This window comes from Strix uralensis, chromosome 2 (assembly GCF_047716275.1).
Source record: "Strix uralensis isolate ZFMK-TIS-50842 chromosome 2, bStrUra1, whole genome shotgun sequence".
NCBI lineage: Eukaryota > Metazoa > Chordata > Aves > Strigiformes > Strigidae > Strix > Strix uralensis.
In genome coordinates this window covers 51,358,845-51,383,503 of record NC_133973.1, presented here as the reverse complement: position 1 = coordinate 51,383,503, position 24,659 = coordinate 51,358,845, and the positions used below count along the sequence as shown (strand labels likewise).

General features: G+C 38.4%; 1 protein-coding gene across 2 annotated transcripts in view; it reads right to left on the bottom strand.

Annotated features, from left to right (window-relative positions):
• The window catches only part of ADGRG2 (adhesion G protein-coupled receptor G2), a 49,267-nt gene extending 30,935 nt beyond the window's left edge, over positions 1-18,332 (bottom strand). Inside the window, exons 1-2 of one of the 2 annotated variants that reach the window (XM_074858687.1) lie at positions 17,692-18,332; positions 11,736-12,353 (exon numbers count right to left, since the gene is read on the bottom strand). In XM_074858687.1, coding sequence (XP_074714788.1) covers positions 11,736-12,353; positions 17,692-17,809 — 736 coding nt within the window. In that variant the 5' untranslated portion in view covers positions 17,810-18,332. The remainder of the gene's footprint in view (positions 1-11,735; positions 12,354-17,691) is intronic. The other variant, XM_074858688.1, reaches the window with a different exon arrangement.
• Between the last annotated feature and the right edge of the window lie 6,327 nt (positions 18,333-24,659).

Here is a 24,659-nt window from a genome sequence, read left to right as displayed (position 1 = left end):
GAAATTTGATATCTGGTTCACACAGCAATTTCAAAGTTAGCCCTTTCATTCACTGAGTGGTTTTTGACAGTGCCACAGACAAATCAAGTCACAGTTATCACAGAAATATAATCTAAAGAACAGCTGGCTGCAAATATGAGACACTATTTTAAAAATATACTTAAGGTATTTCAACATCTTCTCTCAAAACTCAAAAGTCATCCTATAACACTACTCATACTGTAAAGCCTTTCCTACTGTCGTATGAATTAAGTCAGAGATACCAAAAGGCTCTGTAGAAACACAGATTTTTTTGGTTAAACATAGTGAACAAGGAGTTTCTGAAATGCTAATCACTCACATGATTCCTTGCTCAGACTATTTTGTTTGCCTTACTGAAAACTAGTAATAGCTTCTTTCCAAACAATAAATGTAAATATAATTTCTGCAATGAAAGGAGACTTGGAGTCATCTCAGTGACCTTGTTTTCATTTTCTCTGGAAAATGACTGACGCTATTTGTACCATGGCATATGTTAATAAGCCACTAGGAAGACATAGATAATTAATTTGCAAATATTTACATATTCTTAACTATCTCTATTAATTAAAAAGTAACAGCAGCAGCAATCTTCCTACGTGCTTTCTAAAATATGAGAACAATGGTGGAAAAATTACACAGAATGCCCATACACCTGTTATCTGTTTTCTGCCAGGCAACATAGCAGTAGTTTCAACTACAAAGGAAGAAGGTATTTTAGGAGCAGATGTTTTTATATATATATTTGTACACATGCATACATACACATTTTTTAAAATACAACCATTTTAGATGTGCTACTCACCTCAATTCAAGGTGGCTTGCAAAACTACTTTGCATCCATTGAGAAATGTGTGTTGAGTCTTTTTGAAAGCTGGAAGTTGAACTCTTTTGAGTTCAATTTTTTTTACTCAGTTTATCACTTTTATACTTACAGAAGATTAGGCTGTGAGCTTTCCCACTGCCCTTCCATTGCTAATGTCTTCAGAAACCCTTTCAGCACATTTGCTTGAGTGAAGATGAAGTAGACTAAACAGCAGCAACAAAAATATAGCCGGCACATACAACTGTGTTTTCACACTGCTATTTTTGCACAAATGTGGAAAAGAAATGCTGATGAATTATTCAAGAAGTGAGGTGTTATTAATACAAAGAAAAAGAGAGAAATTAAACCAAAGAAAAGCAGGGAGCAGGAGAGTTGGGTAAAACAGGGATGCTTTATTCCATACATATTTATAAGTGACATGAGATGTACTTTGAGAATACATCTACATTGTGATATGCATCTACATCATGTAGACGCTCACATGCCCAAGAGCTGCACCACCAAAGAACATCTAAGCAATGAGCAGATAAATCAGGCTGACAGAAGCAAAGTGGCTTGGGTGGACCTGGACTGGGAATGAAAAGGGGAGCTATTTCTACCTCAATGGCTCCACAAAACATGTCCCTAGGGACACCTAGGGAGAGATGTAACATACAGATGGGCTCTTGATCACAGTGTGGATCTGACAGTTGAAGCTATTACACAGGCTACCCACGAATGTGAAACGTGCTGTAATCAAGTGAGCCAAGTGACTAAAGTCTTACTGGAATAGAAGATGGTGACTGGACTATCGATATGATGAGGCCTAGCAGATAGAATACATCTGACCACTGCTGCAAACATGCCACCAAGGCAAGTGCTATGTGCTTCCCATGCTGGAGCCAACTAGCAGGTGGCTAGAAGCGCACCCTGCAGCCTATGCCATCATCCAAAACATCATCCTGGGCCTTGAAAAACAAGTGGCAACAAAACACAATATACAGTTAAGGCACTGTCATCTACTCCAGCACCCTTGATAGCTGAGACCCTGGCTGTTGGGGCAAGGAGGGAGAGATATTATCTTCAAGTCACTGAACCTGGTGGGACACTCTAGCCACAGCCAAGATGCAGGTCCACAGAATCACGGAGGAAGAGAGATTCTCTTTGAATTGCTGGGGCTGGTGGGGTAGTTTCTCCACACTTGATATCCGGTCAGCCCATCCTCACCAAGGTGTTGGCATATTACACTGGTGCGTACTGTACTAACCTCTGCCACATGGCTTATGTGCAGTGGTCATCATCCAGATCTTTGGAGACCTGGTTGTTGTCTAAGTTGCTGTAGACCACCTCCACCACTGCTAATTTACTCAGATGTTGGACACCTTCCTTCTTCCATCAATGGTGGTCCACTTGCATCAGTTGTCTACAAGACCATCCTTGGACTCTGAATCCAATGATCCAAGTTCAAATCTCTGTGGGACCTCCAGTAACCAACCAGTTGGGGATGACACACAGAAACGTGCTCTGATGCAGCAAACTCCTGGATAGCAAGGTGTGTGGGAAAATTTGGGCAGGTGCCTAGAGCAGTTTTCACCTGTGATGGCCTGGGGGTTTACATCTGAACAGGCACGGAATCCTGGTGAAATGGCAGACCACTTGAAGGAAGGATGTCTTGCTTACACCGAAGTCAGAGACTTCTGGTGCTGTGTTGGGACCTGGCCTATGCCTACCAGGCCTGAAAGGAGCAAGAGGGTCTCTGGATCTAAGGACATACAAATGGATGCTGTGACTAAACCAGAGACACAACCCTAACTATAATTAGTCACTCCTGCGGTCAAGAGGAAACAATGGAAGTGAAGGTTGACCCAGTTAGTGAAGGAAGGAGAAGCTCCTCTTGAGGGGGTGCAGGAAGAAGACTCAGAAGAGGCAGCCTGTTCTGCAGCAGGACAGCCACAAGAACAGGAGGGGGAAGTGACAGAAGTCATAAAAGAGACAGAAACCACCCAGTCCCTATTCCTGAGTGAGCTGCGCAAAGATTATAGCTGCCAGCCAGGGAAGCAGATTGCTGACTGGTTGCTCCAATGCTGGGATACCGGGGCCAGCGATCAGGAGTAAGAGTACATGAGAGCTTGATAAGATGTAAAGAAATGTCAGTTCACGTTTGTTGAATGTTATACACTGCATGAAGCTAAAACCAACAACTCTGAAATATGGCAGGATGAATACATGGAAATCAGATTAACTATGTTTAATTTCTTAGGAGTTTTCCTTGAAATTAACTGTTAGTTTTAGTTGATTTGTATCCCGGTTAGAAATTTTCTCATGGAGAGAGAGAGAGGGGGAGGGAGGGAGAACCAATATTCTGTGTAAAATAATACACATCCATTAAGTAAAAAGTGTAAGTAAAAAATTACACCTTCATACATATTAGCCTACTGAATTTAAACTATTTCACAGAATCACAGAATCATTCAGGTTGGAAAAGACCGTTGGGATCATCGAGTCTAACCATCAGCCCTACTCTACAAAGTTCTCCCCTACACCATATCCCCCAGCATCTCATCTAAACGACCCTTAAACACATCCAGGGATGGTGACTCCACCACCTCCCTGGTCAGCCTATTCCACTGTCTGACCATTCTTTCTGTGAAAAATTTCAGTAAAGACAAAACCAAGTTACAGCAAACATCTCATTTGAGACAACTATGATACTCCCTACAGAGAAATACAATTAGTCTTTTTAACACCTGGCTCTGTATGAACTTCACAGATCATGAAAATTTGGCTATAACCTTAATTTTTACAGTCAATTTTCAGGAAAATTAGGACTTCTCACTATCTGGTAAGTCTGGTTAAAATACATGATCCTATAAGGTATGTGTTCTAGAGCTCTTATGTAGAAGTGTTGTTACTTTAACATTGTATGGTGATTAGGTATTATGGCACCTATAAAATTATTTTCTTAACATCTAGTGTGGATTTAGGGAAGACTCTTAAGGTACAATACTGTCTTTAAATAATATTATTAAATAATTTTAAATAAATGCAGAACCGAAGCAGTAGTCAGATAAAACTGTTCTGTATTGTTTAAACAGTATCGTTTTTTTAAGGTAGAATATGCTGAATAAAAATAATTGGGTCAATTCTACATAAAGTGGCCTTTCAGTTAGAGAACATATCCTTCCACATGTGGGCAAATTGGATTTCCTACCACAGGAAGTGAATTCCACCTCCAAAAACTTACCTGCCACTTCTCCTGTCTTACAAAGTGGTTAGCACCTTGCGCAAAAGCCCTCATCTCCAACCAAAGGGCCTTGGAGGAAATTAAATTCTCAAAAGGAACCCACCTCTTGAAGTATGCAGCATCTTACAGAAAAGACCACCACACTGCTGCTTCTGCCCATTAAAAAAATAAAAAAAATCTGCCTGGGGAATCTGACCTTAAGGTCTTTCTCACATACTCTTGAGGAGTCAGTCTAGACATAGTCACTGTAGACAAACTGCATTTCCCATCCTCCATATTCCTTCAATCTGCTTTGTGAATTTTTGAGAATACAAGTGGTATCCTGAGGTAGGCAAGAAAATTGTCCACTTACATGTTTAGCACTGTAGGTTAGTAAGAAGTTAGTGAATTCTAAAAATGTCAAATGCTTTTAATAACAAATCCAGCAGCACAGGGAGCAAAATAAGCTAAACACATGAATATGGAGCTGGCAAATGCAGGAAGCGATGGTAGCATGCATAATCTGAGGGGCACTTTTTTCTGGACACAAATCTAACCATGACTTCTATTACAGCACAATATTCGCATGTCTACATTATCCGTGAGAATGAGACATGTCACTGATCCAGTTCATTAATCAAGTCTTTCATCAGAATCACCTCTGCATACAGAAAGAGGGAAGAAGGAGAGGCTGTCATACATTATTTAATTTCACTTACACTTGTCAACCCTCCTCCTTTGTTGTGTTTGAGAACTAGAAAAGAAAGTGAATAGAGTTTATTTGGAGGAGGATTAAAGTCCAACCTAAAATATCCCTAACGTTGACATGTAAAAAGGGAAGTAAAATAACTCAAGGTATGCTAGTTACAAGCTACTAGAAAATTTATTTCCCTTAGGTTGTTCACTATTGACAAGAGCAAGAAAAATCCTTACATATATGAAACCTCATTTTATTTGCTCCACGCATTTTTATTTGCAATACTGTTAGTTTAGGATCATCAAATCAACATAACTAATATCCTATTCTGAAATAAGACATTACATATTGTAGTAATACTTTTCTACATTTTCTCTAATAGAGAACATTCTTGAGGATCCAAACAGCAAATAAATAGGCAAATAACATTATTCAGTATTATTTGTTGCTTTTGCTGCAAGGGAGACAGAATAGGTCCCGACAAGAACTGTTTTTTTCCTGAAGGAAAAGGCAACTCCATTAAATGAGACAAGCACCAGTTTCTGTTACTAAGATGCATCATTAGAAACAAAAGCAGCAAGTCCCTTACTGTCTTCATACCACTTTGTACTGTTCTGACACAATTAGCTAGCTAAGCCAAGACTTGAGAATCCCATCTAGTGTAGGCAGAGGAAACTGTTCCACTGATATGAAACCTGTTTAGCAACTCTTGCCATTGCTCCATACCACAGCTGCAAAAAGCTCACCTGGGAACCAGTATTTGCATTGTGACAACCTTCAATTCCCATAATGACTTTGTATGACAATGGGAACCAGTGTAACTTTAACAGCTCTAGTCTGGTAGAAGACTAAATCCATTAATAACAGTACTTAAGGCTAGGTCCACAAACTGATGTAGCTCTGAGACAGACCAGTGCCTGGCCCTGTCTACAAAATAATCTTGTGGTCTATACGTGTCCTGCTGGAGCTGTTCCACCAAGCAAAGCAGAATTCAAATCAGTTCAGCCAAAGGGAAAGAAAGGGAGAAGGAGGCTTTGTAACACAGTTGTCAAGATGGGGTGGATGGTTCTGGTCCCTGCACCAAAAGCACTGTCACCCATAGCATGCCTTCTGTTCAGTAACTTAGACACGGGATACAGAAAAAGCCCTTAAAACATGAACAGCATACAATGTTCTATCTCCAACTGGAAGACTGAAAAATAGCCTCTTTTTCTCCCTAACTTATGATCAGTACACTCTTTCTTAAAATTTTTGGAAAGGCAACACCCTTTCTGATTCACCTGTCTTCAGGCAACCCACTCTGCCAGAAGCAGTTCAGTTTTTCCAGGGTGGAGGAGTGAGACACAGCTAAAACCTGGCTGCAGACAACATCGTGCAAGAACTAAGTTACTGGCAGCTGCTTCTTGCTCCCCTATCTCAGGGGAACAGTACTGCTGCTGACTAATACTGTTTTACCTAACACTTTGTGATTGCCTTTAAACTTTTGCAGAAAGCATCCTTTGAGCAAGCCTGAGACAGCAACTAGAGTACTTTCTTAGGAGAAGCAGAAAAAGAATCTGAACTGTAGTGAACTAGAGCCTCCATATGGACACCCACCCTGCCCAGTCTGTGCAGTGTGGAGGGCCAGGGGATGGTTCAGAGAAAGGGTCGTGCCTGCTGGCCTCTGTCGCTTGGGAGACATGGTAGAAGAATGCAAGGGGCAGTTGCTTTCTTAGTCAGGTCCAGACATGAAATAGGCACTAGACATCTTAAGGATCAGCAACAGCCCTGGCAATCCGTTGAAGCACAGACAACATTACTGGCAGGAAAACATACATTTATGGACTTACATGTTCTGTGGCCTAGATGACAGGTTTATGAAATGATGTGCCTAAAATTTTACTTATATTAATTGAAAAACATGCCAAAAATGAGAAGTTTGTATTATCACCCAGGACTATTCTTTCAAACTAAAGGTACCCTCGACCATGTCAGCACTCACAAATAGATCAACAGCAGAATCTGAATGGAAGAATCCCAAGGGACACCTTGGTGGCTATGTAATATGGTCTCTCCATGCCGCAGTACTTGGCTGACACCACAGAATGGCATTAGATAACATGACTGTGATTGTTGATAATATCAGTTTTAACTTTAAAATACACACAAAAATACCAGGAAATTTAAAAAATATTAGATTTTCTAAATAAGATGTGATAGTAAACTTAGTGCTGGAAGTTTTTTCACCAAAAACTCAACTGATTCAGGCAGGGGAATTGATTTGCATTAAAAAACCTCATCAGAAATGCTGAAGTGGAAGTTTTCATTCCCAATCAATACATAATATAATTTTCTGGCTTAAAAAAAACCTAATTAAAACCACTTTACATCAAAAAGTCAATTCCACACTGCATTTTTAAGTCCATACAAATTCTCTTCTAAACATTCTCACAGGCAACAGTTATCAGTATGTATTACATCAGTCACCAGTACTGTGCAGCAACTACCATCCATTTGTATTCAGTGTTACTAGGATAGAACTATAGGAAAGTGCCTGGCATTAATACATTTCACAGGACTTGCTCATGAACAAAACTGAGTAGCCCGAACAGCAAAATTTCAAAACGGTATTGTTCTAAAATCCATCTATTTAGAGAAATAGGCACCAAAAAAATGACATTCAATTCTCATGTTCAAATTAAAACTATTTCTATTAAGAGATTGGGTCCCTTTAACATTTGATAAACCTTTCAGCTGGATAAACATTCTGCCAAAATGAATCATCCTGTCATAGGAGGCATTAATAACAGTAACACATAAAAATACTCCCCAATTGTTCCACTCTAGGCTTTAGCCCACATCAACTTTTTATGTAAGTTAGATTCTGAGGCACATTGTATAAGTTTATAGCATAAAACTAAGTGCAATCTTAATTTTATGTTTTGGTGGCTCTCATGACACCTTATGTCTGCTCTGACTCAGCAATGGCACCATGGAAGAAAGGATGAATTATCTCTGGCTATTGGACAGAAGCAAACGTAAGAAAATTATGAAAGTGCTTGTTCACACCAGGGTCTGTCACTTCAGCCAGTTCATTTCAGTATCATTAACAGAAAATGTAGGTGCAATATTTTTAACTCAGCTTTGATGTTACACAGGTTTTTACATTAGATACTGAGGTAAATCAAATCACCTCTTCTCTGGCAGGCTGATTTCCAAAAAGTGACTTCCTTTGGTATCACAGAAGAGGGAGGCAACAAGAGCAAAGAAAGGGAAGGTCAAACATGCCTTCTGTTAATAGGTAAAAAGTAGAGTGGTACATGACTCATCAAAGAGGCACTCCAAAGTTAGGTATTTTTACTTGTCACATTTACTTCCTTTAAGAGCTTCCAAAGGTTTCTGTAGTATTCTGTCCTTACAGTTTTAGAAAGAAAATGGTATTGGGGCAAATAGTTTAGTCTTTCACCTCCAGCTTTCATGATCTGCTCAGTAAACGTCACAATATGGCCCAAAGCTTGGTACCCAACAGTCTGGGATGCAGGCTGGATGAGTGGGTGAGTGGCAGCTACACTTCCACCTTCTGCCTGAGGAGGTGAAGCCTTGGGACTCCACCCTCCCTTCCAGGAAATCTGATCCTGTCATCAGAAGTGCACACAGCTCGGGAAATCTTTAAAATGGATCACATGAGCCTAAATCATACCTCCTATTGCCCACACCTGCAAACTAGAACAACAGCCCAAACTGAAGTTTTCCTCTTCCTTGAGCATGCAAAGGCAAAATAGTCACACAGGGCACCAGTCACTTCCCACTTCTCCAGTCAGCATTAAACTGCTTTCTTCCCTCAAGCCTGGAAACCTCCTCCAAAAACACCAGTAGCAGGCTCAACAATACTGGGAGTGAAAAGGATACATGGAAGAGAGGGGACAACATCTTCATCTTGAAGGTTGGACAGGACAGTTTAGAAAAATCTAAAATGCCACAGTGTAAACACTGAATAGTATTTATGCAAAAAATGCAACCAAAAGCAACAGGCACTGGGCTCCTGATAAAAGTTAGGGCACTGATACCACAAATGAGTTGACAGTGCTTTACTGTCAGTAATACTATTTACAGTTATGCCATAAATCACCTATTTTATTTATTCAATGACATTTGTAAAAGATATCCCTGTGCTCCTTGCATAAATCTCTGTGCTCCTTGCATAAATGCACAGCGTAACAGTTTGGATATTTATATTTGGATTAAGAATGCTTCTGCTTAATGTGTAACTGAAATGATTAATGTTTAAACAGTACATTTCTTCCAGTTGTCAAGTTATTATTAAAGGCAACTTGCAAATATCCCATGTAAAAATGACAAGTGAAGAGCTGGTGCTCACAGATGACTAAAATTTCTTTTCAAGCATTTAACATTTTAAACTCACCTATTTTCTTGTGGTTTTGTATTCTCTTAAATCATGCAGAGCTTTATATTACTTAGTGCACTTCTTTCTTGGATTATGCAGAGACAATAGTGGTAACATTCATATTGCCTACATTAAAGTGTGTAGCTAAATAGGAACCATTCATCAAGGAATAAGATAAAGAAATTTTCCAGAGTTGGCATTCGGAACAGTGAGCACATCTTTCTTCACTTACATATTTTTAAATACCAGGAGATGATCTTTAAAGTGAGATACATTCAATCGGTGGCACTCTTTCTCCGTATCACAGCTGTTATGCTACTTCTCATTCTCAGCAAAAGGAGAATTATCAAAGGAACCTGAGGAATGTAAGTGGAAGGTTACTGACGCACAATGTGTGGGGCCTCCTTCCCTCTTTGGCCGTACCTGCAGTATTTGCACTGGCTCAGCATGCAATGGCTACACCAAGCAGAGGAGAACTAGAAGACTGTGACTGGAAGAAGCAAGAGTTGCATCTTTCACTCAGATCTACAAGTTTGCTATTGCTAAATTCCATTAGTCCAAGAAATGTGATTAGCCCTCATCACAAACTGGGAAGCAATCAGGTATGTCCTTTCTTGCAAATCTTCAGATGCATAAGATACATAGCTACTGCAGAGGTAATCCCATCCATTTCTGGGCAGCGAACTAATTGGTTAAAGTTAAGCATGCCTTTAAGTGCTAAGCATGTGCGTAAATCCTACCAGAATCAGGATTCTGGTCCTTATAAGACCTCACACGGTTAAGAAAAAACTAAATACATTTTTGGTAATCTGAAAAATTATTATAAAAATACATTTTAAAAAAGCAAAAGAAAAAGCATCTGAAGAGCCAACAAAAAGGCAGGAAAAGGAGGGAAGGAAACAAGCTAATAATGTGATGTTAAGTAAATCCAGACTTATTAATGGAGTGCATCACTGCCTCTGAGACACCAATTAGATAATGGCTTACGCTGCACAAAGATTTTGAGTGGTTAAGCAAAGGAGAAATCATGGTAACCTTTGACTGAACATTTTACAAATTGTTGTTTTATGTAGGCACAAAATGCCAACCAGGTCATAAAAAAAATTCTGAAACTTGTCCTCCGGCACAATTATGACTGTAATGAACCACTTCCTTTTCACCTTTTGCGCCTACAGAGGAGGCATAGCCCTTTCCAAAGCTTTAGTCCTTTGCCAATTATGTTCTTTGCAGATGCAAAATCAGATATTTCTTAAGACTTACTACTCAAAGTCCTTCTGTTTTAACAGAGAAGTCCCCAAATCAGATAATTTTTACACAGGTGTACAGAGGAACTTATAGAAAGAAATCAGATTGTAAGACTAGGATCACCATCAATTAAAATTGCCTGACACTGACTGTTATATGCTCCTACTGTCAATGCTTTGGTTTTGTTTAATTGTTGGACTGACATTTGCTAATTATATGCCTTTCACAGGCTGACTTGGAGAGGGAGGGCAATCAGCTAAAATGCATCTATTCCTGAAAACAGGCAAATAAACTGTTAAAAAAAATCCAGTGAACTTTTCTTTGAAAAGCTGTTATTCATCCAAGTTATCTAGACGAGATAACTTACATTTGGCAGTAGAGATGGCCTCTGTAGTGAAACAAACCTCTGTCACAATAATTAAAATTCAACTTGGCTAAGTAATGGAGCTTTGGGAACCATGCATCTTATACACCCACTAGAAAGCTTACAAAGTTATACAAAGAGTTACAAAGTTACAGAGTTATGCAAAGGATTCCACAAGATCCTAAATCACTAATTCTAAAATCATTAATCAGATGGGGCTGGAGTTGGGCATTGCCTAACCAAGCTGCCCTGTGATGCTCAAGGATGCTCTGTATTCAGGGCAGAAAGCGCTGGAACTGAAAACAAAAAGGTTGTCCTTTCTGTGCCTCAGAGAAAGATAATCTGATGCTCCACTCTGACCAGGATTTATCCCACTATCCAGAGAGATCTCTCGCAGACTTTCTTGAATCGAACTTCTGTCTGGTAGCCAGAATGTTCTCCCTTTCAGCCCTAGGATGGTGTTCTTTCAAACACAGTCACACACGAGCAAAAGAAAGACATCCTTTCTTCAGCTCCTCTCCCAAATCACACAACCCAACAGAGAAGATGTGCTCCCAACTACAGCATCAGGCCAGCAGAGGCATTTCATTCATTGTGACCCAGTGTCACGGGCATTCTCCATGAGTCCTGGTTTGTTGGACAGACCTTCCCTGAACAGAGGTATATAAATTAATTATTTTAAGATAACATTGATAGAAAGCGCTAATATTTCAAGGAGTTTGGGTTGGATGCCTCCTGCTCTTGTTATCATTACATGGACAGTAGACAGACACAAAAGTTGAAGCAAGTTGAAAGTCTTTAGAGAACTGCTGCTATGTTTTTCACATTTCTATAAAAGCTGGCGAAAGTTGCAGATTGTCACATGATCTCATTAAGCATTTAGCTAGAAATGATTAATAGACAAAGCCTTTGTAAAATCTGGAAGAGAAATGTTAGACACATTCAGACCAACTTTTGATAAGAATGCTATTTTAAAAACAGGTGTGCAATGGTACTTACCGCATGGCAAAGAGTTATCCTCTTCTACTGTCTTATTGTAGTCCCAATCTTCCTTTCTCCAGCGTATAACACCACTATCTTTGCAGTCCAGAGATTGCATTATATTTGCTTTATCCCACATTCTGAACATGTAGAGTTCCCCAGTCATACCCAGGTTAGGTGATGTAGCTGTACCTGGCAACTTTGAACAGCCAAGTAAGAATGTCCCTTTTCCAGGGAAATTAACTTTCCCAGTTAGTTTTTTGTTTATTTTTTTTGTTCCATTTATGAATACCTTCATCTCCTCATCTTCACTTTTCCACTGGATACATATTTGGTTCCAAGTGTTTTCACGAAGTCTTGCTGTTGTATTTATTTGATTTCCAAACAACCATATCCTCAATTTGCCATGATCTCCTGTAAGTCCAAGATCATACTTATTTGCAGAGCGATTGATGTGAGGTGTTTCTTGATTGTACACATACGCTGTCCAGGGACTATCCAAGGAATATAACTTGAGGTCCACACATACAATGAATTCTTTCAAGGGACGCAGAGAAATTCTTGGTGACATAATCCAAGGATCTTCGCATGCAGTCTTAAAGACGGCTTTATATTGTCCTAGGAAATCCTCCTGATCTAAATAAAGAAAAGGTGATTTGTAAAATGATTTCGTTTTTAGAAGGATCTTCTATATGAATGTTATTCTTCCATATAGTACTGTTCCTAGGGATTTACCTAAGAGTTTTCAAAACAACACATTAAGAAACAACCTTGTATCCTTCTCTTTTGTTGGGTTTTTTTTTGTGGTGGGGAAGCAGCAAATTTGGAGGCAGTCAACAAATCCTAGCTGCTCATGAAAGCTTTGAAGTAAAACTCATGCACAAAATGAAGGATGACCATGTAGCGCTCTAAGGCAGCACTCAAACCACAAGTGGGAGGCAAAAAGAGAATCACAGATCCTGGTTCCTACTCCCAGGACTGCACAGGTATTTTGCATTTAATAGATACTGGACAAAATACAGAAACAGAGCTAGAAGAAGGGGCTATAGCCCTTACTGCCTTCTCATGTCCCAGCCTTGCATCCTCCTTCTCTGAACAAGATCATGCATCTCCACGACATTTTTTCCAACCCTGAGATTCTTAAATCCTCTGCTGCATACTGGCAGAGTTTCGGCAAGAAAGGTAAAAAATAGCCGTATTCTAAAAGACAATTAGTTTAGTTAACTTTCAGGAAATATCTTTTGGAGACACTGGTTTATTTTAAATTTAATCCCATCCATTCCCTATTCTCTGTTCTCTATCAGGACATTTACTTGCAGAAACATCTGGTCCGTGAATCTCAAATCTACCAAGGCATTGAGATAGTGGCAACCCAGAGTTCAACTGTGACAGTAAATAGAATTTTAGGTGCTAACAGTAAATTTACAGGTGAAAACAAGGTGTCAGACTCTGTCAATGCTGGTAAAACTAGTAGTGCCAGGGAATGCCCCAAACACTGGGACTTGATCATAACTGGTAAGTTCTTGTAAGTGCCTCATTTCCTCCGTTGTCCCACTACAGGAAAGTACAGGTTTTTGTGGCTGTAGATGTAAGCTCTTTGGAGCTGACTCTTTACTTTGTGGAAAAATGCACATTCCAACTGCACAGTCATTATCATGATTGCTCGTTTTATAGTACACCCATCAGCAACACAATAAATCCAAACTAAGAAAAACACCTGTGGGGCATGAAATGGAGCTACAGAAAACATAAAACAGCCTGGTAGATGCTCAGCCAGTGCAAGAGAACCCATTCCTGACACCTTTAAGGAGGCATTTATGTATCCATATATGCAGAGCTTTCATGTACCCTTCAGAGAAGGCATGTGATTAATCATGATTGGTCAGGGTTGGATAGCAGGAAAAGATCAGCCAATCTTCTAATGGAAGAAAGCTTCTCCATTAGCTCCTCTGTGAAAAGACAAATTTCCAGGCAACTCGGATCAGGTTTTTTTTCCAAGGTAGGTTACATTCATAGTCCTGTCCATGTGTGAGGATCACAACCAGCTCTTCCTTGATCTTCTCAACCAACCAGAGCACCAGCTTTCATCAGGCCAATTTTGAATCAGGAATGTGTTCAACTTTTCTGTCTCTTAACCACAGGGCTCTCAAATTTCCTTTTCAATAGCAACAAATGAAAAACAGGAGGAAGTTCCTGACTTCCAAGTGCAGCTTGATTGGTAAAAGCTACCAGGAGAAGTTCAAAACACAAAATATACAATCCAGTCTCATGGAAAATCATTGATAACTGATCTTGTTGCACACTATAGCTTTGAGACTCCCTTTGTGATGTTAATTATCAGAAACCTATAGGCATCTTTCACAACCCTGAATCATTCCTGAAGCTCAACATACATCATGAAAGTGCCATACAAAGCTACAGACCAAACAAAAAACTCTCAGGCTACAGGCTGAATTGGGTGAAAATCCTAACTAGCAGATGGTGGATTCTGAAAGGCATGGTAATACGAGAGTATATGACAGTAATATGAGACTATATGTCAGAAGTATACTTGCACGACTCATACACCCTCAAATATTCCTGGAAGCAATCTTCAGCATGCAGAGATGGCCAAAGTTAAGGAAGTTTCCTGACATAGCTTCAAAACTTGAAGTCACTGTTAACTATCCAGATTGGAAGACTGAAAGTCCATTCCTGAACAACAATGTTAATCAAAACTTGAGGTACCATCAGCAAACTTGATCTTGGAAATGAACAAATTCTGAGAGATGTTTGATTTCATGTTAAGCACTAAATCAGTGTTTATGTGCCAACAGTGAATTAATTAAATGGCTGCAAAATCCTATTACATTCTTTAGGGGAGTTGACACTACAAAGTTGTCAAGGGAGACAGAGTGGACATAATCTTGCAGCTGAAAACACTCTTAAGGCTGGTAACCAACAGAAATGATGCAAAATGAGATTAATCCTGCTGATGATTCTCCTAGTCTGCTTTGTATCATTCAAAAAGACTTCTGTTGATCAGTATGCAAGGCCTGAAGAATTAATGTAAACTAAGAAAGGAATTTAGAGAGTTCTACCCTTCTGGAAACTGGAAAGTCTGACCCACTTTGCTCTAAACAGTTAAAAAAAAAAAAAAAAAAAAGGTGCCAAATGGGTGCCAGAGTTAAGAGCATAGATACCAATACTCTCTGAATTGTTACAAGAAAGGCTTGGAAAATTGTATATGGTTTGCCGACCCAAAGAATGCTGTAAAAGCACAAAGGAAATCATAACCATAGTCAGAAAATGCACTTCACTGAAGTGGAACACACACAGTACAGTGTCATACTAGTTAGAAAATAATTATCAACATCATCTTGGCTAAGTCTGGTATGTGGGTGGATGCAGTGTAAGAAGGAGATGACATTATTTTAAAGCTTTTAGAAGTTCTGTTAATCATCACTTACTTTCTCTAGTAATAGTACTCGTGGGCTGCAGCCCACCCTTGACCGTAGAACCGAGGAGCTGGAACTGGCTGTGCTCTGACAGTGGCATTCCTGGCTTACAATTAGTTCCTTTGGGTCCAGACAATACAAATCACATTCAGAAACCTAGCCATGAACATACCTTTATCACCACAGCACGGAAAATATAGTAGGAAGAATGCTCAAAACATCTCCAGAGTAAGAAAAGTAAGCAAAAATCATAATTTGGAGTCAAGGAAACTCCATACAATAGGAATTGTGGGCTGACTTTTCAGTGTCATTGGCTGTATTCAGGCACTTAACCTCTTTCAGAAATGTAAATTGTTTCTTCTTAATATATTTATCTCTAATAGATACAAGGACTGAGGTTTTTACCCTCATGAAAACTAAGAGCATCCACTTAATAAGCGTGTTCTCTTTAGTCCTAAAAGAAATCCTGTAACGTATGCACATATTCCAAATATTTAAAATAACTTTCTGAGAATGACAAGGTAATGCAAACATAAACCAAAAATGTAATCTCTCTTTTTTCAAACACTTTCACATAGTAGTAATTGATATCTTTAGGAGATAGCTAACCATAGGTAGTAAGAATTAGACATACAGGAGCAGATCCTCTCAGTACATAAGCACCAGTGTTATTTTCCTTACATTACTAATAGCTACTGTATCAATACAGTTGAGCATTAATACAGTTGAGTATTCTCTTGAATAAAAATATTCACAAGTTTATGTGTCTGCGCAATCTGGCTTTCACCAGTAACAACAATAGTCATTAATTTCTATGCAAGTGTTTGCCACCTGTAACACATTTGGCTTGCTACAGTCCATTAAAATGACATCATAAGAATCTTGATTCCTAATGTATTCTGCCTAGAGCTCATAACTGTTCTTTATAAAAAGTTTAAAACTCTAAACTTTCTACATGTGGGTCACTTGATTCTGCTGAATGTTCTGGAAATCTGAAGCTAAGAACTGTTTCCTCAAAATTAATTTCATCCCTCCTTTTCATTCACAGTTGTATTTGGATATCTGGAGATAAACTACACCACATTATCCAGAGTGTCCTAGACATCGGAAAGAACACAGGCAGTTGTTCTCTCTTCATATTTCCTGAAGAACACAAACGTACTTTGGCACCTTAGATGAGGAGAGAACTGAGTAGAGATGCTGCTGACAGTGCTAACAGCCTAAAAAACAAAACTAAAAAAATGGGGTGGAACCATAAATAAACCCTTGTGTCAGTTTAACTTTCCTTAAAGCATTACTGACACTTGCAAGTGATACATAGGTGAAAGACGAAATCCCTCTTTGCTTGTCTCCTCAGAACTCCAGATGCAGTTGAATTTTCCCTGGAAAAATTCTTGTATGACATCTGCCCATCTGCTGAGCAGCCCTGTCCTTTTTACTATTCAAAGTACATGAGGTTAAAACCTCACCATCTTAGTAACAGTTTTATCACCTGAATCTCAAATTCTGTCTCAATAAAAGCTTCATTTTATGAAAATTACTACATTTGGAGAATTAGAATCATAATTAGTCTAGTCTGTAAACCTATGAAATGTCATTGCTGATACAAGGTCATTAAACACGCTTATTTACTAAGTACATTTGAACTGCAAGAAACCCTGACCTTCTGGAGTAAAATAACATGCCATGACACAGGAAGCACTTTCGAAAACTAGCCATTAAGTACATGGCAAAAAACACTTCCAATTTTTTAATATTCCATGCACATTACTAACATGATAAATGTATTACACACTATTGATATAAGGAAGTTTTACAAATGACAAGCACTGTTATTTCTATCAGTTGAGGTCCAGAGTAGTAACAGACTTGTACCTGATAGCTTACGGAACAGCCATGAATAAAACACAAATTGCTGATTCTACTGTACCTTGTACAAAAGCGTCATGACGTCAGTTACCCAATTTGTACAAGAACCTTATGAATTTATTTTTCATTTACTGTTACATAAAGAGCATAGACTGTCAAATTCAAAAACATCATTTCTGTTACATGTTTTGGACCTTACTACCTTGTCTTTAGGCACATTCACATCCACAACCAAGAGCTATGCAGGAGATGTTCTATGCTCATACGTGCACCGTGTGAAGCCCAAAGGATCTTGTGGTGTTTGTGTAAGAGCAGTGTAAAAGATTTAACAACATGTTCTGAAAATAGTAACACTTCCAGTTCAAAAAAATAGCAGGAAAGTAATTTGTCTTGTTATTACATATTGTGTTTACCTCCTTTCCTCATCCATAGCCGAACAGAAGTTACCACAGATGATTTTTATGAAAACAAATACTGTAAACATAGGGTTTATATATCCAAAGCATTAGGCACCCACAGTTCCATTTCTTACTAATGAGATTTTCCTCTTGATTTCAAGAGGGCAGAAACTTGCCTGTTCTGAATATATACCAAAGTCCTATTCATCAAGACTAATGCTATTTATTTGGAATGCCAACACTAGATAAATCAGGAAAAAATTTTCTTACCTTTGCCTGCTGTAGCCAGGAACAAATGAAATAAAAGGACTGCTAGAACAATCCTGAATCTCAAGAAAATGTCCTGTATTCTGCCAACACAGCAGTGCTGTTTTCCCCAGGCAACCATTCTAGAAGAAAAAAAAAATAAATAAACCACAATGACTAGAAAAAATGCAGGTGTGCAGATGTTATGACAAATTATGGTTCCAACCCAAGTGTGTAAATCTTTTCAACCCTGTTATATTATTGGGTATATATTGTACAGAAATGTACAAATACTCTATATTGCCAAGTCACGGAGAAAGAAAGAGCTGTTTGCTGAAAGGAAAAAAAAAAAACCTCACTCAAGCTCTAATTCTCCAAAGGCTCACAAATACATCAGAGCATGGCCATGAGTCCTTGCACAAATAAGGCTTTCAACATCTGAAAAACAAACAGTCAACAACAACAAAAAAAAAAAATCCACACACAAAAAGACCCAACAAAAAGCAGCCAGAGAGCAAGCCCGGAGAGCTTATCCAAAAGCTTTGTTAACCTCAGTAAGTATACAGAAAGCATCTCTTCAGTTCCCTGCGCACAGGTTCTGCCATCTGACATTTTAATAGCAACCCTGTGAACTCCTGTGGAAGATGCAAGAGTTTGATTCCTGATCCTCATCTCATTCTTCAGGCAAGAAACTACCGAAAAAAAATGACACATGCCACAAGTCACTGTGGGTGGCAAGTTCATGGAGAGTATCATGAAAACCTGGTTTGTCCACATTTCTTCCTAGTGATGGTTGCCTAATGTGAGCAGTAGGACATGGTGGTGGAAAAAGAACATGCCTTCTACTGTAACAGATAACATTCCATGAATGAAATCTTTTTAAGAGATCTTTTCAAAAGAGGTACATCTTCTGAATATTTTGCATGCTGAAACAAACGTTAAGTGAAACATTCATGTGGTTTTTCCATGCATTATTTCTTAAATAAAAAGGTTTAGAGATACACAGTTACAAGTGATTCTATAATTCTTGAAACAAATACACAGCAGTAAACTTTGTGTACTGTTTATCTTCAGTGTATCAGCTTTATGGCAGAACAGAGCATTCTGCATGACACCAGAAGTTTAACTTTGCCATCACAGGTTTGATGCATGTGTATCAGTGAGCACTCTTACTGATCACAAACTTTACTGTACTTTTGTATATGCTGTATCAGGCTGCAATAGTTTCCCTTCTTTTCAGGGACTGTAAATTGTGAACTCTTTCAGGAGTTGTAAATTCATGTTAAGGTTAGGGCCAAAATGTATTTTTTGCAAGCATTCACATTAGTGTAGATATTTAATAGAATAAAATGGTTACTATGGGCTGAACTCTCCAAGAGCAGTGCTAGAGGAATAAACTGAGGAACAGTGAAGTTGCTAAGTAATTGACATTTTGGAAACTGATTAAACGTACATGCAAATAAATTATACACATATAACACATAATGTAACATAGAAAACACAAAGCAAAAGCTTTTTAAAAATTAAAACACTGCAACACTGTTTCAGTGTTTTCAATAATTACACAGTATGTGATATTTCTAGCAGAAAAATAGGGTCATACTGATTGCATTGAAACAGACCAATCTGGATGATGACACGTACTACTTCCACTTTGCAGATTCTGGATGCTACACTTAAAATTGAAATACACTAAGGAAATAACAGTCAAATTGTGGCAACATCATGAATGACATCTGCATGGGTGCTGCAGATGTTAACCAGCAGGAAGAAAGGCTATTGATAAAAGGAATACAAAAATCAAACACGCTAAAGCCAAGAGAAAATAAATGGGATGATAAAACAATAGCTAATACACACAATCCTATGTAGGAACAGACCACAAGCAAACAAAAACAAGTAAAAAAAGCAAAATATGTCAAAGGTGAGCTAGCTTTCTAAAGATTCACAGGAAACACGTCCAAATCTGTCTTCAGCTTGGTTCTCTTGAATGCCTAAAAATCATGTAATAATAAAGTTGTTCAGTCAGCAAACTAAGTAGCAAAATTACATTAATTATGCTAAGAACCTGATAATGAAAACTACCATGCTTAAATCTATTTGACAATTTCAAGGATTGTCCACCTACAACGTAATTTACTAGGGTTAAAAGAGATGCCCATCCAAAAGCCGTGTTTCCTTCCTTTGCTTACTCACACTTCCCATTCTAGTCTCAAATTAAGTCACTTCCAAGCAAAACCAAGCTGCACATCTATTCCTCCATTTTATGAGGAAAACTCTTCTTTTGTTCAGTAAACTATCTGTCCATAGTGATGTATTTAGAGAACAAATCAAACTCAAATTCCAGCATCCCTTGCCTTTACTACCTAGACATCATGAGCTGAAATGCGAATGGGATGGAGCTGAAAAATACTCAGTGGCACCCACAAGTTTAGCCATCGATGCTGGTAGGTACTGAAGCAAACTACTTGCCCTGTGTCATGTATAATGCTGATTCAGAATGCTCCTACATTCCCTGCATTTAGTTTCCCACTTAAGCCTCAGTTCTGCAAAGAGATATACACAAAATGAGCTGGCTAGGACAAAGGTTTACTCCCTTACCATCAAGTGTCCCTTCTATTTGGTCTGGCAGACCTCATTAGACAATCACATTAGTGCCCCATCCACCAGAAATAACAACTGCATTCAGAGAGTCTAAAGTTGAGGACAGGAGCCAAGAAATTCCTGTTTCTGACTCCAGCTCTGCCTGAGTGCTATGTAGCCCTGAGGAGTTTGAACAGACCTTCCTCTAACTCAGGCCTTCCAGAGTGAGCTTTGCTAATATTTGTCCAGTGTTTAAATGAAACGCTGTAATAAATACTTTCAGCACATTTAGGTTGTTTTCCCCTTTGTTTTTTTTGACATTGTTCTCACTTCCTGAGACGGGTCTAGCAAAGACAAATGGGGACAGAAGCACAGCTTCTTCTTGACAGAGTACAGTCACATCAAGAACTCTGAAGCTATTCAAAGCTATGAATGCAGATTTATGCTCCCAGGGACAGCAAAAAAATCCAGATAGCAGGAAAGTGAGTAAATGTATAAAGCGAAATCATGACATGCTCATAGCTCAACTGACTTTCTTCAAGACTTTGAACATTTCTGCTAGCTCAAGATTTGTTCCAATGTTCGGATAAAAAATACAACTAAAAGAGTTAGGAAAATAACATTAGTGTTTCTTTTTGCAACAATGCTGTTTAGACACTACCAAAGAAAAAGATGGTGCTAGCATTGATAGATTTTTTTAGATTTTTTCAAAGAAAAAGCAAGATGTAAAATATGATTTCATCATATCTACTGAAATAAAGATCATATGATCTTTACCCAAAACATTTGGACATTATGTTTCTCTTAAACTTTTTTAAGCCCTTCTTTGTATTGGAATTCTAAAGCTCTACTCTTAATAATGATCCTGAAAAGTAATGTAATTGTAAATATATAGTTTTGGACATTATAGAATTAGGTATAAGTGATTTTTTTCATGTTACTCCTTTTGTTCATTTGTTCAAATGAACATTGTTACTGCTCATTATAATAGGTGAATACCGCATGACTCAGAGAGCCCAGCATGAACCTGCATAGTTTTTACAGTAGGATGAATTTTCACTTCTAAATCAGGCAAATCTAATCAAGTACAACAGCTACTGAGCACAACTACTGAGCCACCCAAGTGTGGGAAAGAATTCCGTGCACAGACTGCGGGTAAAGATGTAACTCACTGTCTTTACCTTCTCACTTACTATTTTCAAATAACAATTAAATCACTTTTATTTACAAAGAGCTAACTGCCTGAAGCAGAAGAGAGCATAATCAGTTACTTTTCTTTATGGTCAGTGGATAAAATGGAAATTTGGAAAACAGAAAGTAAGGGCTCAAGCATAAATCTATTCCCTCTTGCTTGCTCTCCATAAAGAGTACTCTACTTTGACCAGTGACAATTTTGTAGCATTGGTACCCAGGTTTCACAACATTTCATATTATGTCATTAATTTGAAAAAGAAACCAAAATTCATAGAAATTTCCTAAAACAAATGAAACAAACGTACTTTGAAAAATTAGATGGTTGTTTTGTATGTTGTATATATGCTGCAGTTCTGCATTAATATCACATTCTCTGGAAATTAAAGAGGTTACTGGAAATGAAGACAGGAAGATGGTATAAAGAGGAGTCTGTATTCTTATCATTAGTAATAATTAGGCTACATCATGCTTTTTTACTAGTTTTTTTATGGAATTGTCTTTCAACACAATGGGAGTTTTACCTGCCTAAAGAGCACAGAGTTTCTGCAGGAGAAGTTACTGAAATCTAACAGGTTGACCAAGACAAACACAGTGACAGGGAGCCTGCTGCAGAAAGACGGGCAGAACAGAGGGATGAAGGACAGTAAGCCGACAGCAACTTAAAAGAGCAGGCAAAGAAAACCATTGAAACCAAGGCCTGTAAGGTTTTTGCTGTTTCCTGTACCCAGCTTTGTATCTCTGAAAGATGAGTAACATTATTCCAAACTGATGTTTTTAAAGCCCTTCAGCTAGCAAGTCAGTCACAGGTATTCACATTGATAGGACTTTGAGGTGCCCCAGGAAACTGGAGTTGTGTTACAAACAACTGGAAGGCAGAGGAGATGGAGTCTATGCCTCTGAAACCAGCCTCAAGGGGGACTACGTGGTGCAGCTCCACTTGCAGTGCAGTGTGAGAAACCTGGACTGCTTTCCAAGTGTGCACCCACAGGTGACATAACAAGAGATACAGGGCTTACCTTAAGCCACTGCTTGCCTTGTATTACAGCAGATATATTTTCAATAGGCTTAAAGCCAAAGAAAGTGCAAAACATAAATACAGCTGTTCTGTGCTGTAGTGTACTTTGTTAAATCACTTTTTGAAAAATGCATTCAAATTTTACAGTTCCTGTTGAATTTATCTATTTACTGGCCGTCTTTAAAATTTAAAAAACTCTCAGTTCTTTTATGACAAGTTTTAGCCAGAGCAGGTTCTCACTGCCAATGCATAAACTATTGGTAAAAGAAACTTACATTGGAAACCATGACACAAAGCAATCACTTGTTGATTTCTAACCATGCTGTCTACTGCAGCGCGTCAAGCTGTTTTGTTCAAGTCACACTTACTTCACCCATAGTCTTTGGGGCTCATTCTGTCTACTTCTGTAGTTATCCCCTATTAAAATCTTGGATTTTAATAAAAATATTTCACAAATTTACAGAATTTCCTGCTGAGGAGGAGTGTAATAATGAATGTCAAGCTTCTGGCTGTTGCTCTGTGACAGTCTGCATTATTCAAATCTATACCAGATGATAAAAGGCAGAAAAGAGAAAGAGAAACATCATACTGCCCAGGTATGAGAACTTCTTGATGCCTTTAATTACTTTCAGAAGCATAAGACTGTAGACTTCTTCCATCAACTCCTTATATTTTCCAGACTGGAACCAAAATGTAGTAAAGTTTTTATGTTATTTTTAAATTTTGGCTGAAGCAAGTTAGATGTAATAGGGAGGACGCTTATATTGGAAAGTCTTATGTCACTGTGAATTTTGGCACATACAGTATTCACTGACTTAACAGCAGAAAGTAGCACCATTGATATAAAAATGTTGTACCATGGGGGTTTTTTTAATGCATTTTTCCAGAAGACAGCAATAGGATTATTAGCTGATAATAGCTTGGTTTTCATTTATTTTATCCAGTGTTTGTCAGAGGCTGTAAAAACAGGCATACTGTGTTCTACACACAATCACTGCATGTAGAACACCAGCTTTTTCTAGGACTGCAATGCTAATGTGTGGAGCCAGTTCAAGGACCTTCCAAACATGCCCTCCTGACATAAATCTTTACTGTTTTCAAAGATACTAAATATTCCACTTTTTAATAACTTGGCTTACAGAGAGCAACAAGCCACTTAGTTACAGGTATCAGTCTTCTGCAAAACTCACAGCTCATTGGTTCTGTTCTTAACAGAAATAAACGGGAGGAAAAACTCTCCAAGAAATCCATTCTTTAGTTTAGTCTTTCAACCACTGCAGGATACTGGTACTAGAAAGATTTTTTAAAAATTTTATTTTACAAATACCAAGCTGTGCAAGCCAAGGTCTGTCCTCAGTTCAACTCACAGATCTGCCCTTAGATTCATGTAAAAGTGTCAGCTTAATCATAAGGTTTGTGTAAGTGGATTCATGAGTGTAATATGCTATTGGATGGCTTTCCATTACAGACCTCAGTGACAAAAAGCACTTTGGTATGTAATTCTCTCTTACAGCAACTTGTGTCATTGTATATAGTGCAAAAGTGGAACAGGGGACAATTTCAAGCAAGTTTTTGTCCCCTCTTATCCAGTTTGGCAATGTTTCACCTCGTCATATCCAGCACTCACCCGGGAGAGGCCTCTTTCTAGCTCTTACGGAAGTTCTACACTATCCAGGAAAACCTCTTCTGCATTGTGTATTCCCTTGAGAGAACAGTATTATCCATGCACTCTATTAAATCTCCTAGAGCAAACTAAAATGCTCTTCTGTGACAATACCTGAGCAGGCTTCTACTTCAAAGACTTTACAAAGTACTGATGAAACATAAGAAGCAGAGATGTAATAAAGTAGAGATGTTCTTCAGCTACAGGCAGGTTGTTTATATTTTCATTAATACTTTGGGGTATATAGGTTTTATGGGAGGGAAATAACAAAAGAAGTGTTCTGCAGAGTAGAAGACTGAAAGTACAACAAAGACTACATTTAAGTTGGCACATGTAAAAGGATTAAAAGAATGCTAGACATGCACCTTGAGCCACGTAAAAGGGATAAGGAAGAGTGTACGAAGATATAAGCATAGGGTGTACAAAGATACAAGCATAGAAAAGCAGACAAATACAAAGTTTTGCAAAACCTTTATATTCAGTAACAGGACTTGAATCTGATGCAGAGAGAAAGAGGGAAGGACAAAGACTTTTCTA